The sequence below is a fragment of the Coenobita brevimanus genome, chromosome 18 (assembly GCF_032717465.1).
Source record: "Coenobita brevimanus isolate Jiangsu-jjx chromosome 18, ASM3271746v2, whole genome shotgun sequence".
Taxonomy (NCBI): domain Eukaryota; kingdom Metazoa; phylum Arthropoda; class Malacostraca; order Decapoda; family Coenobitidae; genus Coenobita; species Coenobita brevimanus.
In genome coordinates this window covers 8,686,499-8,704,225 of record NC_136971.1, presented here as the reverse complement: position 1 = coordinate 8,704,225, position 17,727 = coordinate 8,686,499, and the positions used below count along the sequence as shown (strand labels likewise).

Genomic DNA, 17,727 nt, shown 5'->3' with positions numbered 1-17,727 from the left:
AAGAAATTTGTGCAGCATGTGATGTGGTGTGTGGAAGGAAGAGAAGACGGAGGGGGGTGTAAGGAACAGCGTGGTGGACTGAAGAGGTGAAACAGGCTGTGGCACAAAAGAAGAAAGCATACAATGAATGGATGAGAAATAGGGGCGTGGAAGAAGTTGAGAGGCGGAAGAGAGAGTTGTATGTGGAAAGGAAGAGAGAGGTGAAAAGATTAGTAAGAGAGAGTAAGAAGAGAGTGGATGAGGAATTTGGAAGGAATTTGAGTGTAAAGTGGAGGGACTGTAAGAAAATGTTCTGGAGAGAAGTGAAAAGAGTAAGACAGGGTGGAAGTGAAGTTAGCAGGGGAGTGAAAGATAAAAATGGTAGATTACTAGTGGAGAAGGGAGAAAAAGTGAGCAGATGGAGAGAACACTTTAAGGAATTGTTGAACGTAGAGGATGGAAGTAATGCGAGTATAAGTGGCTGGGGAATGGCTGGGAGAAGGAGGGAGGTGAGAAGACAGGAAGAAATCAGTAGGATAGAAGTTGTGGAAGCAATGAAGAAAGTTAAATCGGGGAAAGCCCCAGGAATTGATGGAGTGTGTGGTGAAATGCTGAAGCATGGGGGAGAGATAGTAGTAGAATGGATGTGGAAGATGTGCAGATTGGCCTGGGAGGAAGGTAGAGTCCCGGAGGATTGGAAGTCAGGTATAATTATTCCCTTGTACAAAGGAAAAGGGGAAAAAGAAGTGTGTGGTAATCACAGGGACATTTGTCTTCTTAGTATAATAGGAAAAGTGTGTGGTAGGATACTTATTGACAGAGTTAGAGAAAGAACAGAGAAATTAGTTGGAGAAGAACAGGGAGGTTTTAGAAAGGGAAGAGGTTGTGTAGATCAGATATTCATTCTTAGATCTTTAGTGGAAAAGTTTCTAGAGAAGGGAAAGAAGTTGTATGCGGCTTTCATGGATTTGGAGAAAGCATATGACAAGGTGGATAGACAAGGATTGTGGAAAGTGTTAAGAATATATGGAGTAGATGGGAAGTTGTTGAATGCTGTGAAGAGTATGTACGATGGTGAGAAGGCTGCAGTGCGTGTGGATGGTGAACTAAGTGAATTTTTCTCTTTGAAAGTTGGTTTGAAACAGGGATGTGTCATGTCTCCATGGTTGTTCAATCTGTACATGGATGGGGTAATAAAAGAGGTACAAGGTAGGGTAGTGGATGTTGGAGTGGCCCTGGTGAGAGAGGATAGTGTTTGGAAACTCCCTGTACTGTTGTTTGCAGATGATACTGTGTTGTTGAGTGAAGACGAAGGGGAGCTGCAAGGCTTGGTGGATGAGTTTGAGAGAGTGTGTAAGAAACGGAACCTAAAGGTGAATGTAGGGAAGAGTAAAGTGATGGTCTTTGAGAGAGGTGAAGTTAGTGAATGTGCAGCGAGGTTGGATGGTGAGGAATTGGAAAATGTGAGTACGTTTAAGTATTTGGGTAGTGTGATGAGTAAGGATGGAGGTTTGGAGGGTGAAGTGCTTGAAAGGGTACAGCAGGGAAGAAAGGTTGCTGGTTCCTTGAAAGCAGTGATAAGAAACAGGGAAGTGAGCATGGAAGTGAAAAAGTTACTACATGACAGTATTGTGATACCAACTCTAACGTACGGAAGTGAAGCTTGGACATTGTTGGAAGGACACAAGTCAAGAGGGAGAGCAGTGGAAATTAGTTATTTAAGAGGAGCCTGTGGAGTCACATGGAGAGACAGGCTGACGAATGAGGATATAAAGGAGCGTTGTGGTGTGGATGTGGATGTGATAGGAAGCGTTATGAGGAACACACTGAGGTGGTTTGGCCATGTGGAGAGGATGGAGGGTGAAAGACTGACGAAGAGAGTGTATGTGAGTGAGGTGGAGGGGGGAAGAGGGAGGGGGAGGCCGAGGATGAGATGGAGGGATGGGGTGGAGAGGTATATGAGAGAGGGGGGTGTGAGTTGGGAGCAGGGGAGTGAAATGGCGGGGGACAGGGCGACTTGGAGGCGATTTGTTTGTGGCCACCCCAAACGGGATTGAGGCGTCTGGCAATAGATAGATAGATAGATAGATAGCGACGCTGGTATTGTTTTCAATTTCTCTGTCTGTCTGTCTGTGTACCTATTAGCACGATAACTTCGCAACCGCTCAAAATGATTTATTCATTCATTTATTTATTTTTGCTGTTCTTGCTTCCATTCGACGTTTTTAATCACTATAAGGGAAAAACAGAACCAGGATTTCAAATTGCTGGGTGACGGGCGATGACTGTGTGGAGCATTTCACTGAGCATCGATACTTCTCTGATTCTGGTGATTTATCTGTCTTTATTTCTGGGTATTATCTCACCTTATCTCCTGGTTGTGGAACGGGGATGATGATGATGATGATGATGATGATGATGATGATGATGATGATGGATCCTACCTCACACTGTCATTTGAAAACAGAAATGGGGTTGGAAAAAAAAGGGGGGCGGAAAGACCCCCTAAACTGGAAGGGTTGAGAGAGAGAGAGAGAGAGAGAGAGAGGTGACCTGCCAGTGCGGGGACAGGTCAAGGTCAGCGTGTAAAGATGATGAGAGAGGCAGGCACTGAATAAATAGCAGAGCACTGTCACCCACTGAATTCACTGCCGTACCTATGACCCGCCAACACCACCACAACCACCCACTGCCACCACCACCCCCACCCACTGCCACTACAACCACTACCACCACCACTGCTACCACCACTACCATCACCATCACCAGCACCACTACCATCACCATCACCAGCACCACTACCATCGCCATCACTGCTACCTCCATCACTGCCGCCGCCACTACCAGTACCGTAACTATAACTCACCATCATCACGATTATTACAACCTCCATCACTAACATTATCATCACCACCGCCACACCTATAATCCACCATCATTACCTCCACCGCCACCACCACCACTGCCACACCTTCCACCACCACGGCCACCACTACCACCACTGAATAAATGACAGCCACAATCCCCCGCTGATGCTGGCTCAAATTCCTCTGGCACAACTCTGACCCACCCACACAACCACTACCATTAGCACTAACACAACCACAACCACATCTCTCATCCACCACCACCACCACAACCATCGTCATACTTTTACACACGAGCTTGATGGCGACTTATATTCTATTTTTACTCCCGGCAAACCTTTCATTTCGGATTAAGAGAGACTCCTGGAACACCATTACCATGGTGACCATTTGGTGTGGGATGTTCGCTCCTTCTTATTATTATTCTCTTTCTCTCTCTCTCTCCTTTTTATTTTTTATTTTTACTTTCAGCTTAGAATACACATCTCCATGCAATGTTTTAAAGGTTATTGGTCCTGAGAAGTAAGTATTCCAATCATGATTCAGTGCATTTGTTATCTACGTACAAAACATACATTATGTCAGCGTAAATTAAAGGCCCCCCGCACACACACACACACACACACACACACACACACACATATATATATATATATATATATATATATATATATATATATATATATATATATATATATATATATATATATATATATATTGTTACATAGCCTATGATTTCATCATCCTTTGTGTAATTTTAACGCACAGTATGCTGCATGTTTGATCACGAGCGTGTTCTGCCTCAGTTCCCCCCTTCTACCGTTATAGTAGAGTAAGTCGTCATTTCTGGAGTTCAGACCAGGATTGTCAACTCTTTGTCCCCATGGCTTCATTTGCGCGTCCTTCTTACAAGTTGTATCAAGTTCTGCCGGCCCCTATATAATGAGCTCAGTCTCTGCATCATTGCCACTTAGATCTGCTCCTCATTTTGTTCACATCTCTGTCCTCCCCTGTACAGATATTATTATTGTGAGTGCTCAAGAAATCTCCAACCATCTAGCAGCTGTGTGTAATTTGAGTATAACTGTTGTATTTTTTCTTGTACTGCATAGCATAAGTTTAATTTGTAGGCCTAGTGAAGTTTTTGTAATTCACGTAGGGATCTTTATGTCAGTCATTTTTGATAATAGTTTGTATCTGTAATAATTTATCTTGCATTCACTGAGTATTATCTGGTATCTCATTTTATCAGGGCTGACTTAGATAAATTTACTCATGCTAATTTCGTGTTAATAGAGGCTATTGCAGTTAACCATATATTCAACCTGTTTTTGCCATTACCTTATCCTTATGAGTCCTGAATGTTTTGTTGTTAGTTTGAGCATTAAACTTTAACTTGTAATTTTACCTAACTCTTTTGTTTTGAACCTGGAACTTTACGGGACAGTAGTGATTTTTAGCATTCTCACTTAAAGTGTACATTATCTTTCTCTGTTCCGTAACATAAATTTGGCGACCTCATATCAGGATATTCAGGATATTATCATAAGGATATTGCTTGATATTTTGTGACTGTTACTTATTCATGATGTCTACTATTACTACACTTGATGAAGCCAAAGATTTTTTGTCAAATGTGCAAACAGTGTGTGATATAGAAAACAGAACAAAGAATGAACTTAAGCTTGTTGCTCAACAATTGGGAATTGCTGTTCGCTCTCATCATTCTAAATATCAAATTTTTGACATGATTAATGAAAGCTTGTTTAATGTAACTCCTCCAAATGAGCAAACGCAGATTGAATTAGCTAAGTTACAGCTAGCCCTGCAGGAGTCTCGTGTTAAGGAGGCTGAATTTCAAGCACGTGCTAAGGAGGCTGAGTCTCAGGCTAAGGAGGCGGAATCTCAGGTTCGGGTTCAGGAGGCACAGATACAGGCTCAGGCACAAGTTGAACTTGCCAGGATTCAGGCAGACCATGAGTATCGCATGAAACAAGGTGGAACTGGATCATCTAGCTCTGATGATTTTGATGTGGCTAAAAATGTTAAACTTGTCCCTCCTTTTAATGAATCTGATTTAACAAAGTATTTTCAGTTGTTTGAGAGGGTAGCTACAGGTTTTAATTGGCCTAAGGAGTATTGGCCAGTACTCCTTCAAACTGTTCTCACCGGTAAAGCTCAAGTAACTTATGCATCTTTGCCTCAGGATCAGTCTGATAATTATGATGTAGTTAAGAGCTTGATTCTTAAGGCCTATGAGCTTGTTCCTGAAGCCTATAGAGTAAAATTTAGGACAACTTACAAGCAAGATAAGCAATCCCATGTTGAGTATGCAAAAATCAAAGAAGATTTGTTAGAGCAGTGGTTAAATTCTAAGAATGTGGATTCTGATTTTGACAAATTTAAGCAGATGATTTTGCTGGAGGACTTCAAAAGGTGTATTAGTAAAGATGTAAGCCTATATCTTGATGAGAAAAGAATAGATAATTTGTCTGATGCTGCAGTTTTAGCTGATGAGTATGTTCTCACTCACAAGAGATATTCTAAAGAAAAAGGGAAAGCTGAGAGTAAGTACGTTGCCTCTACTCAGAGTACAGGTAACAGGAAAGAGAATAAAGATGATGTTTCTCAGGAAGTAAATACCAGCTTCACCTCTAGATTTCAGAAAAGTAAATGTACTTATTGTAGTAAGCTTGGTCATACTACGGAGAGATGTTTCAGGAGACAGCGTGATGTGAACAAAAAGGAGTCTTTAAATATTCAGTCAATTGGTCTAGTGTCCACTCTTGAGAGTTCCCAGAATTCTTTAACTGAGTTAACTGAACCTGCTTTGAGGGGTAACTTAAATTCTCATGATGGAGCTCCTCTTTTGAACTAACGTGGGTGACATTCTCAAGAGTTCATGTGCTAATTTCCTGTCTGATGGTTTTGTCAGTCCTCTGGACAGTAATGACAGGAAATCAGTTCAAATATATCGTGATACAGGTGCTTGCCAATCCCTTATGCTGACCAGTGTTCTAGGCTCTAATGTTAATTCCTCTGATGAAACTGTAATCTTACAAGGTGTAGGGAATAATTACTTCTCTGTCCCTCTGTGCAGAGTGAATTTAGAGTCTGGTTTTGTTAATGGTTCCGTTATGGTTGGGTTGGTTGAGACACTCCCAATGTCAGGTGTAACTTTCTTACTTGGAAATGATATTGGTGGAAGTCAAGTGTGTCCAGCTCCTCAGTTGTCTAGTGAGCCAGTGGCTGCGTCCCAGGATTGTGATGTCCCTGATGTGTTCCCTGCATGTGCTGTCACTAGGGCTAAGTCTAAAGTTACTGGTGATTTAGAGGATGATGATGATGTTATCCTAGCTGACACTTTTCTTGCTAATTTGGACCACTCACCAGATGAGGCAGTACCCCGTAGTGTTGATAATTTGTCTCGTCAAGAGTTGGTTGAGTTGCAGGTTGCTGACCCTGAGTTGAAAGGTCTAGCTAACTCTGCTTACAGTGAAGAAGAGTCAGCCGGTGCTTCTACTTGTTATTATGTAAAGTCAGGAGTACTTATGAGGAAGTGGAGACCCCCAACAGCATCAGCCGACTGTGAATGGGAGGTTGTACATCAAGTTGTCATCCCTCGTGTTTGTAGGCAGGATATCATTAGAGTGGCTCATGATTCCAGTTTGGCACGACACCTTGGAGTGAGGAAGACTGTGGCACGCATTTTGAAACACTTCTACTGGCCAGGTATCTTCAGGGATGTTTCCTGGTATTGTAAGTCTTGTCACACCTGTCAAGTTGTGGGAAGTGTAATCAGACCGAAAAGGTTGCACCTCTAGTTCCCATTCCTCCTTTTGAGGCGCCTTTCACCCGTGTGTTGGTGGATATTGTGGGCCCTCTTCCTAAGACTTCTTCAGGATTTTCTTATGTGTTGACCATGATTGATATGGCTACTCGTTATCCTGAAGCCATTCCACTTAGAAACATCTCAGCAAAGAACGTGGTTAAGGAAATGCTAGGGTTCTTCACAAAGTTTGGTCTGCCTAAGGAGGTACAGTCAGACCGGGGAAGTAATTTCATGTCAAACGTTTTCAAGCAGTCTCTGAAAGAGTTGGGCATCACCCAGATCACGTCTTCAGCTTACCATCCCCAGACCCAAGGAGCGTTGGAGAGATATCATCAAACACTCAAATCGATGCTCAAGAAATACTGTTTGGAACATCAGAAAGACTGGGATAAAGGTCTTCCATTCGTTGTATTTGCTGCAAGAGAATCTCCAAATGAATCACTGGGCTTCTCACCTTTTGAACTACTGTTTGGCCATGAAGTAAGAGGACCCCTTAAGCTACTCAAGGAATGCTGGCTGTCGGAGGAAGATGACGTCAACCTGCTGGAGTATGTGATGAAGTTCAAAGAACGGCTGTCCACTGCTTTACAGCTGGCGAGAGAGAATTTAGGAGCTGCTCAGGAGAAGATGAAGACTTGGTATGATAAGAAGTCCAGGTTACGCCACTTTCAGCCAGGAGATCAGGTTTTGATTCTGCTACCAGTTCATGGGCAACCTCTTCAAGCCAAGTTTAGTGGCCCTTATTTCGTGGAGAAGAAACTCAGTGATGTCAACTATGTCATCGCCACACCAGATCGTAGAAAGAACAAGCAACTTTGTCACATCAACATGCTAAAGTTATATCACAGGCGGGACGAAAATAATCCAGTCTGCACTGTAGCTGTTCCACCCGAGTCTGCAGGTGAAGCTCTCCCATGCAGTATGAGCCTGAGTGATAGTTTGGGGAAGAATCCTGATATCATGAATGATCTCCAGACTAAGCTTTCTCATCTACCTCCCAAGGAAAGGCAGGAGTTTTCGGCACTACTGCAGGAGTACCCGCAAGTGTTCCGTGCCACTCCAGGAAGAACCACTGTGTTGATGCATGATGTCGATGTTGGAGACGCAAAGCCAATTAAATTGCCTCCTTACCGTGTGAACCCAGTGAAAGTTCCTCTCATCCAGAAGGAGCTTGGCTACCTGTTGGACCACAAGATGATTGAGCCCTGTCAGAGCGAGTGGAGTTCTCCTGTCACTCTAGTCCCTAAGCCAGGTGGGTCACAGAGGCTTTGCATCGACTACAGACGTGTTAATCAGATAACTAAAACAGACACTTACCCTCTCCCTCGTGTGGAAGATTGCATAGACAAGATCGGAAAGGCTAGGTACATAAGTAAGTTTGATTTGTTAAAGGGATACTGGCAAGTACCTATGACTGAACGTGCTAGTGAGATCTCATGTTTTGTAACATTAGGGAAGACATTTGCATGTTTTGTAATGCCATATACAGATTGTTTTAGAGTAATAAGAAATTTCCTTTGTAAATTTCTTTTTTCTTTGTGGGGAGGTGTTACATAGCCTATGATTTCATCATCCTTTGTGTAATTTTAACGCACAGTATGCTGCATGTTTGATCACGAGCGTGTTCTGCCTCAGTTCCCCCCTTCTACCGTTATAGTAGAGTAAGTCGTCATTTCTGGAGTTCAGACCAGGATTGTCAACTCTTTGTCCCCATGGCTTCATTTGCGCGTCCTTCTTACAAGTTGTATCAAGTTCTGCCGGCCCCTATATAATGAGCTCAGTCTCTGCATCATTGCCACTTAGATCTGCTCCTCATTTTGTTCACATCTCTGTCCTCCCCTGTACAGATATTATTATTGTGAGTGCTCAAGAAATCTCCAACCATCTAGCAGCTGTGTGTAATTTGAGTATAACTGTTGTATTTTTTCTTGTACTGCATAGCATAAGTTTAATTTGTAGGCCTAGTGAAGTTTTTGTAATTCACGTAGGGATCTTTATGTCAGTCATTTTTGATAATAGTTTGTATCTGTAATAATTTATCTTGCATTCACTGAGTATTATCTGGTATCTCATTTTATCAGGGCTGACTTAGATAAATTTACTCATGCTAATTTCGTGTTAATAGAGGCTATTGCAGTTAACCATATATTCAACCTGTTTTTGCCATTACCTTATCCTTATGAGTCCTGAATGTTTTGTTGTTAGTTTGAGCATTAAACTTTAACTTGTAATTTTACCTAACTCTTTTGTTTTGAACCTGGAACTTTACGGGACAGTAGTGATTTTTAGCATTCTCACTTAAAGTGTACATTATCTTTCTCTGTTCCGTAACAATATATATATATGCAGAAAAAAGACAAAGAAAAATGAATGGACACATAAATATATTAATGTATGGATAGGTATATACATAGACTGACAGACAGACAGATAGGTAGGTATATAAAGACACAGGTAGACAGAGAACCAGACGGAATCACTGATGTTTTCGTTTCCAAGGGACTCACTTATCGGCCATCTTTACCTGTCCTTTCATTTTGCACCATTTTACCTGCCCTAATACTCTTGCCTGTGCCTTTCTCTCTCTCTCTCTCTCTCTCTCTCTCTCTCTCTCTCTCTCTCTCTCTCTCTCTCTCTCTCTCTCTCATTCATTTCAGACGCCTCTCAACTGGTCTAATACTCTTACCTGTTCGTTTCTTTCTTTCCGTCTTGCTTCTATCTCATACACTCCCTCTCCTCACTCACTATACCTCACTCACTGTTACCTCTGTCTCATTCATTCTTACTCTGCCTCACTCTCCCAATCTTTAGGGAACTCGCTCTTACCTCTGCTCGCCCACTCTTGCCTCTGTTCCCTCTCCCTGTTTCCCTCAATCTCGCCTATATCTCCCACCAACACTCCCCTCTCTCAGAATGTGCGCAAATGAAACCAGCGTGCCACTACATCACTCACTTAATCTCCCCTTACTGTACCCTCTTTCACTCTTCCCCTTACACCCATCCTCATTCCCCTCTCACCTGCTCCTCCTCTTACTCTCCCCTCTCTCATCCTCACTCTCTTACTTCCTTACTACCTCATCTCCTTATTTTCTCTTCTCTCACCCTCATTCTCTCCTCTTATTAATCTTCATTCTCTCACCCTCAGTTATCCTCTCCTCCGTACACTCACTCTCCATTCTATCTCCTCTTCTTACTCTTCCACCCTTCCCCTCATTCTTCCCTCTCACCTGCTCTTACCCTTCACCTTTCCTCACTCTCCCTACCCTCACTTTACTCTCCGTTCCCCTCACTCTCCCTCCCCTCTCTTTCCTTTCCCTCTCCCTAACTCTCCTCCCCTTCTTCTCCCTCTCTTTACACACACACACACACACACACACACACACACACACACACACACACACACACACACACACACACATAGCATTCAACCCTTTGTGTACCGCTGACTACTTAGGCACTATTTTTATCCAGCCTAGGATTGAACACTGCCACTCAAAGGACCAAAGCCAACACACCGTAACGCACTCCAGCACACTCTAATCTCCACTCTTTCGCAGTTTAGTGGACTCAAACGCACTTCAAAACTCACTCCAACACACCTCAATATTCACTCTAACTTAGTAATGTAATCCGACTTTCCCACTCCAACATACTCTAATATTCATTCTAACAGAGTTCAACACATTGCAACACTAACAGACTATTATTCACTCTAACACACTAACGAACTCCAAAACTCACTCCAGAACACACTAATAATCACTCTAACCAACTAACGCACTTCTGCACACTTCAACACTTACTCTAACTCCTCGAAAACACTCCAGTACTCACTTCAACACACTTAAACACTAGCACTCATTCTAGCACTGTGGCACTCACTCCAACACACCCTAGCACTCACTGCAGCACATTCTAACACACTATAGCATTCACTCCGACACACTGTCACACTTCAACACACTCTGACATTCACTCCAACCTTCACTCATACGCACTCTAGCACACCCTGGCTGCAACACACACACACACACACACACACACACACACACACACACACACCTCTTAAAGCCGCACCACCACCCCGACACGCACTCTAGTCCCTTACACAGACACACACGGGTATTCCCTTGAGCGCACCCTTGCACTCACTCCCAATATTATCTCTCTCTCTCTCTCTCTCTCTCTCTCTCTCTCTCTCTCTCTCTCTGTCACACACACACACACACACACACACACACAACCCTTTTAAAGCTACACCACCATCACCCCCACGCACTTTATATATTATCATTGGCATTCCCTTTGTCACACTTATGCTTTCACTCATCACATTCTGACACTGCAACTCATCCTAGCACTCAAACACACCTTGGCTCTCACTCTGACACACTCTGGCACTCCCTACACACCCTGGCACCCTCTCCAACACACCCTGGCACTCAAATTCATGCTAACACCGTAAAACTCTTGGCACCTAGCGGTCTCTGGCATCCTCTAACACTGGCACTATCCACACTCTGATACCCTTTCCACCGCAGTCTTTCATTCAAGCGCACTTTGCACTCTCTCCGACAAACTCCGGCACCCAAACACACTCTGGCACCTTAACAGACCTTGGCCTTCACTTCAACACACTCTAGCATTCAGACACATGTGGCGCTCTTTCCAACAAACTCTGGCACTTTCTAACATACACATAAACTTCCAGGCCTTTAAATTAGCACTGCCACCACACTCAAACACACTCTGGCATACACACGCACTTCACCACACACTTCACCCCATCACACACACACACACACACACACACACACACACACACACACACACACACACACACACTACAAGCAGTCTAGCATGAAAACCACACTCTTGTACTCTCCACCACACACACACACACACACACACACACACACACACACACACACACACACACACAACCTTAAAGCAGCACCACCATCACATCAACGCCCCCCTACCCCTGTCCAAACTAGTTCCAAGCAGTTCAGAGTTTGGCCTAATAAAGTGGGTGTCTAACTTTACCTCTTAGGGCAACACGACCCGCTTGCCCTACGTATCCCAACTTGCTCCCCCCTCCCTCCCTCTCATGGCACACTAACTTGGATTATAATGGGGTCCCTGTTTGCGTTAATGGGTGGAATTGGTGGTGGCTGTTTTCGGGAATTTGGTAGGTTTCAGAAGGGTAGTTTTGGTGGTGGCTGTTTTATTGATTTTTTCTTCCTTTTTATATTTTCAAGAGTTAGTTAGGTGGTGGTTTCCTTAAGATGGACGATGATGGTTTGGTCGTTTTAATGATGATGTGGTGATGGAGAGGGATATCGGTATGCTGTGGGACCAATTTACCAGGCTGCTTTGCTGCCTGGTTATACAATCGTCCCTCAAATCCTTCTTTATCCCCCGTAAGAGGAATGGCGAACTGCAGGACGAGGGGAACTTCAACCTGCGAGTTCTCAGGAGTCACGTTCAGAGAAGGCTGGAGATATACTAGCCTACTGCTAATGGTGATGATTTTCGTGATGGTGCTTTTTTAATTGGAATAATTTGGTAGTATTCATTTAATTGCCCCCTTACTCTTACGTCCCCTCCCAATGGTACACTAAGTTGGATAATAATACGGCAGTTGCTTTTGTTAATGGGTGATTTTTTTTTTTTTTTTTTTTTGAGGGGGATAGGGAGGAAGGCATGTTTGGCATGTTTTGCTCCTTTTAAAGCCTGAAATTTAATTCATTTAAGGAGAGACTCTGCGGATGTACCTTTAAAATCCGTGTTAGCTTATTTTGCCGTTCTTAGACGATTTCATTCAGTGCGGGAAAGGATTCTTGTATTCTGAGGCGTTCATGTCAAGCAGTTTCTAACCCCTCCATTTCTAAAAGTCTCTTCTAAGCTGAAAAAGAAAAGAATCGTCAAGATGTGGCAAAGGAAAAAAAAAGAAAAAGACCGTCCTCGAGCTCAAAGGTTAAAGAGGTCAGAGGAGTCTATTGTCCCACTTCCCTCGCCTCGACTTCCTCATGGTAACCTAAGCTGGATAATTATGACCTGGCTTGTTTTTACACTTTTACACTATCTATTTTTCTTTCATTCTTGCCGCCACCAGTCTATTTTACTCTGCCTGGTAGCTTTTTTTTCCGTACTGGTGAGGAGTTAAAAAGAACATCCCTTAACATCTTCCTCAGCTCAATGAAATCGTCTGAAGATAGAATAAGCCTAAACAAGACAATATCGTTCTGAAAGAGTTAATGGTGATAAGTCGTGGTAATAGTCATTGTGGTAGTGGTGGTAGTTGTGGTGATGGTGATTGTGGTGGTGGCAGTTGTGGCGATTGGTGATGATGGTAGTTCTGGTAATGGTGGTGACTGGTAGTTGTGATGACTGGTGATGACTGCCTTTGTGGTAACAGTGGTGACTGTGGTAGTTATGGTGACTGGTGATGCTGATAGTTGTGGTAATGGTGGTGTTGGTGATAATGTTGGTGATTGAGGTAATGATGGCGGATGTTTTTAAATTGGCAGATACTGTAATGTTAATACTTTGGTTGAATTCTAGATCTCTTTCTCTCTCTCTCCCTGGATTAGATTTTTTTTTCTTTTACATGTCTAACGCTCCATATAGACTCGATAGTCCATTCCCAGAGGCCCAGCAGTCTTCAAACGTGCTATACACCTTAACGTATCACCACTTCGGCGCTAATATGCATAGTCCATAACAAACACATGCTAGGGCTCCGTCATTCAGGACTGATGCTACATTTTTTATTTTTTTTATTTACTTTTACGTCGTCGGGTCTTGTGAATTATCAGTTAAGTTTGTTTTACGAAATCCAGATAATCAGATTTTTCCCCGTCCTTCCCTGGAGTCGGAATAGCATCCTCTCAGGGAACAGATCACTTCCGTGAACCAGAGGCAGGTGTAGTACGGGATGATGATGCTGAAAGATGAAAACACTCTTGGCGATCACACTCCTTACACCTGAACTAGAGCAATTATCTCCTATCGATGTTATTTGTATAGCAGGTAGATAGACTGGTTGATAGGTAGGCAGACAGGTAGGTAGGCAAGCAGATAGGTACTTTACGTAGGTTTGACTGGTAGGTTGGTAGTTAGGAATGTAGAAAGGTGTGAAAGTTGGTAGGTTGAGTGGTAAGTAAATATAACTGGTTGGTAAGTTGGCAGGGACTAGGGAGGCAGCCTGGCAGGTAGAGAAACTAAGTAAAGGAAAATGTAAGTGAGCAAGAAGGTAGACAGATAGTTATTACCTTGGCTGTTATGGCTCTACCCCAGCTTAATAAAACTGTTGGATGGTACTGGATTAAACACACACACACACACACACACACACACACACACACACACACACACACACACACACACACACAATGGAGTTTTCTCTACACAAGAGGGTTAATGGGAGTGCCTGCATCAACACTCCCAGGCTCCTGTGCTTCGGCCACGGATGAATAAAATCGTCTAGCTGTACCTGGAAGAGACGGTCTATAGGTACACGGGAAGCTGAGGATCTGGCACGCGTTATGATATACTATTTACTATATATATATGTACTATTGCACGTACTAATTAAGATGTACTACCCTTACAGGAGTGTGATCAAATCCGTCCTGTGCCTGGTTGTACTACTGACAACACTACATGGAGGTTAGTACATTTTATATCTGCATTATATGGGTACTTTATCTCTGCTGTTACCACTCACCCTCCTCCTTTAATTATTCTTAGTTATTTGTATTACTCCTTCTCTAATGATTTTGTTTATTTCTCTCTCTCTCTCTCTCTCTCTCTCTCTCTCTCTCTCTCTCTCTCTCTCTCTCTCTCTCTCTCTCTCTCTCTCTCTCTCTCTCTCTCTCTCTCTCTCTCTCTCTCTCTCTCTCTCTCATTTCTCTTCCTGCTTCTCAAGTTCTCATTATTTTTTCCCTTCAGTTATATCCTTAATTTGCTCTTCTCCTTTATATTTTCCTGATTTCTTTCTCCTTCAACAACCTGTGTATCATTTACCTCCTACTACGTCCCTTTTATCTTCGTTCTTCGATTACCTTATATATATATCTTTGCTTCTCAGTTATCTTTTACATATTTCTTCCTCTTTTATTCTCCTTTATCTTTCGAACCTGGTTATCTTCTTCTTTATCTCTCTCTCCTTCAGTCATCTTTCTTCCTCAGTTACCGTTCCTTTCTGTTGTCATTTTCATTTATTCATCTTTCTCCTTCAGTATTCTTCACAAATCAGTCTTCCTCCTCCAGTCATCATTTCTTTATTCACTTTTCTGATTCTGTCTATGTTGCCTCAGTTATCATATTCTCTTCCTTCTAGTTTATGTTTCTTATTACCAGTCTCTTCTTCCCCCTTTTTATGCTGTCATCAGTGTCTTCATTTCTGTTTATGTCCTTCGTTGTTACCAGTATCCTCTTCCCCTTTTTATGTTATTACCAATCTTTTTTGTTTTTGTTTTTTACATCATTGATAATTTCCCCTCCCTGTGTTTATATAACTGCCAATCTCTTTTTATTTATGATAATGCCAATCTGTTCTTCCATTATTCTTGTTCTCTGTGTAAATACCAACCTCTGACTACCTTTGCGTATCCTAATATTGGTGACTTGCCGTAAGTGTTTGGGATAGATTAAAAGCATCTACTTGCCCGAGTGCCAGGGGGTTAACTCATCCTCTTCATGCCCACAGTGGGGGCGGAGGGACGTTGGTTACAAGATTGTGACAACGTGAGTTAACTTTTACCTGGTCGTGGTGTAGTGGTATGCTGCCTGGCTCTCACCTGAGAGTCCCGGGTTCGATTCCCGGCATATTGGTAATTTCTCTGATGATTGGTGTTATTATTATTTGTATTCTGTCCTTGTTGCTTCTTATAATCAATTTCTTCATCTTGTTTGTATATACGAGCATATAGATAGATAGATAGATGGATATAGTATATACTGTACATCACTCATTATGACCTATAACCCAGCATCCTGCCCCCACCCTCCCTCCCACACACAGAAACGTCACTCAGTACGTCATAACATCCATCATCCACACACGCACCCACACCCACCCACCCACACCCACACACACACACACACACACACACACACACACACACACACACACACACACCTCGTTCTGCACTAACACCCACCATGGAAAGGTATCATAGGTCTCATCATAATATTAGTGTTTTAGCGGGGGTGTTTTATGACGTGTGTGTGTGTGTGTGTGTGTGTGTGTATGTATGGAAGGATAGTGAAAAAGGTTGATCTGATAGCATTGTTAAGCTCGCAGTCCGGTTCCCAGTATTCAATCGTTTAATCAGTTTGTCTGTTCTGATTTTGACACTCTCTCTCTCTCTCTCTCTCTCTCTCTCTCCGATACACCATTAGTGATATTTACAGCTCTTCAGGGGTAATTCAGCCTCCTAAATGACCCTTCAGTAGTTTAGCATCAATCTTTCATTCCCTAATCAGTCCAACATTCTCTGCGGCCATCTTCCAAGCTTTGCAATCCTTCATCCTTTACTACGATATTTTTTTACTGTTTTCTTGTTACCTTCGTGCGATTTTTCTTAGCCCTGGAGGGAGATTTTTAACTGCAGAGGAAAAGTACAATCTTCATTAACCTTTCCACTACAGCGACACCCTACTAAACTGAGCAAAATATCTGTTCTGGTCTTTTCACTTTAACTTGGCCTAAATGTTCCTTCCCTCCATTTTTTAATATTAATCTTTAACGACAGAGTAATACAAAACTAGGTGCTAGTCACGAAGAAGTGCAACAGGAAGAATATAGAACCGTAGTACCATCTTTTTCTGCCCTTGCGCTACATGAAATAAGTTTAAAAAAAGAACATCTGGGTCAAGGTATGGTAAAAAGGGTATAGTACCAAGAATTAAATTTAAAATACGTCATTGTATTAAATGAGCAAAATCATAATATTCAGACCCCGTCATTTTCTCAAATACTGGCAGTCTTTCAGCCTTTCTAAAATTTTAAAATGCCTGAGTAAGTCAAGGATTCTTATCATTAAAGAGGAGCCTGCGGATTATTAATGATCAAATTTAGGCGGGAAATGCATCAGCGTTCGAGTAGTGAGCGAAGGAACCCATTTTTTTTTTTTTTTCTTTAGGACGATAGTGTAAGTTCTGCTTTTCCATCCATCAGACAGTTTTGGCTTAAGGGAAATTTCTCTTGGTAGTGCGAGCAACGTCTTCATTAACCCTTTCAAAACTATGGCGTTATATTCTTTTTTCATTTTTTTGCCATCCCAGATGATTATGTTCAAGCTTAAGAAAGACCTCTCGTAGTGGAGGGGTTAAAGGAGGGCTTATGGACTGTTAACCTTTTCACTACGAGGGCGAACTATCCTAGGCTGGACCAAATCGTCTGGGGGTAGCAAAAAATATAAGATGCCATCGTACTGAAGAGATTAATAGTGATCGTTTCCAACCCTTTTAAAATAAGGAAAACGATCAAAATTAGTCTATAAGTAAGTGAGAGTGTGGCCGAAGAATGAACTACGATTTTTTTTTTCTAATGCCTCGAGCACGTTTCTCTCTTATAAATATTGATTTTTATATTACTAGAAAATTTCAGTCATGCCATGGGAATCTCTCTCATACTGGCTGGGTCTAAAAATAGGTCAACGTATTATTAATGATCAAAATTAGGCGGGAAATACATTAGCGCTCGAGTTTGGACGAGAGAATGGAGTATATTTTTCTCCTAATTTTCCTCTTTTTCTCGTAGATCGTCAGAGTTTTCTTCCACCATTCTGGACTCTGAAATATTGCCCTCACTCGCGAACTGAAACATAAAATGGAAAGTATTAATGGAAAAGTTTCGAAATCCGCGGGAGTTTAAGTTTGGAGCGGCTCAGGTTAAATAATAGGACTTCCCGTATTTTGGTCTCTCTCTGCGGGGTCACCATCTTGAATATTTTCCAGCTGATATTTTTGGGCTTTATTTCAGGATGTTTTCTCTATCTTCTTTCTTCCTTTTTTTTTTTTCTTTTTTTTTATTCA

General features: G+C 42.3%; 1 protein-coding gene across 1 annotated transcript in view; it reads left to right on the top strand.

The window, feature by feature from the left end:
* Positions 1 to 17,727, top strand: part of LOC145391395 (uncharacterized) — a 45,002-nt gene that overhangs the window by 23,615 nt on the left and 3,660 nt on the right. The window contains exon 2 of the mRNA XM_080266002.1: positions 14,297 to 14,352. Within this exon, the coding sequence (XP_080122128.1) occupies positions 14,297 to 14,352 (56 nt within the window). The remainder of the gene's footprint in view (positions 1 to 14,296; positions 14,353 to 17,727) is intronic.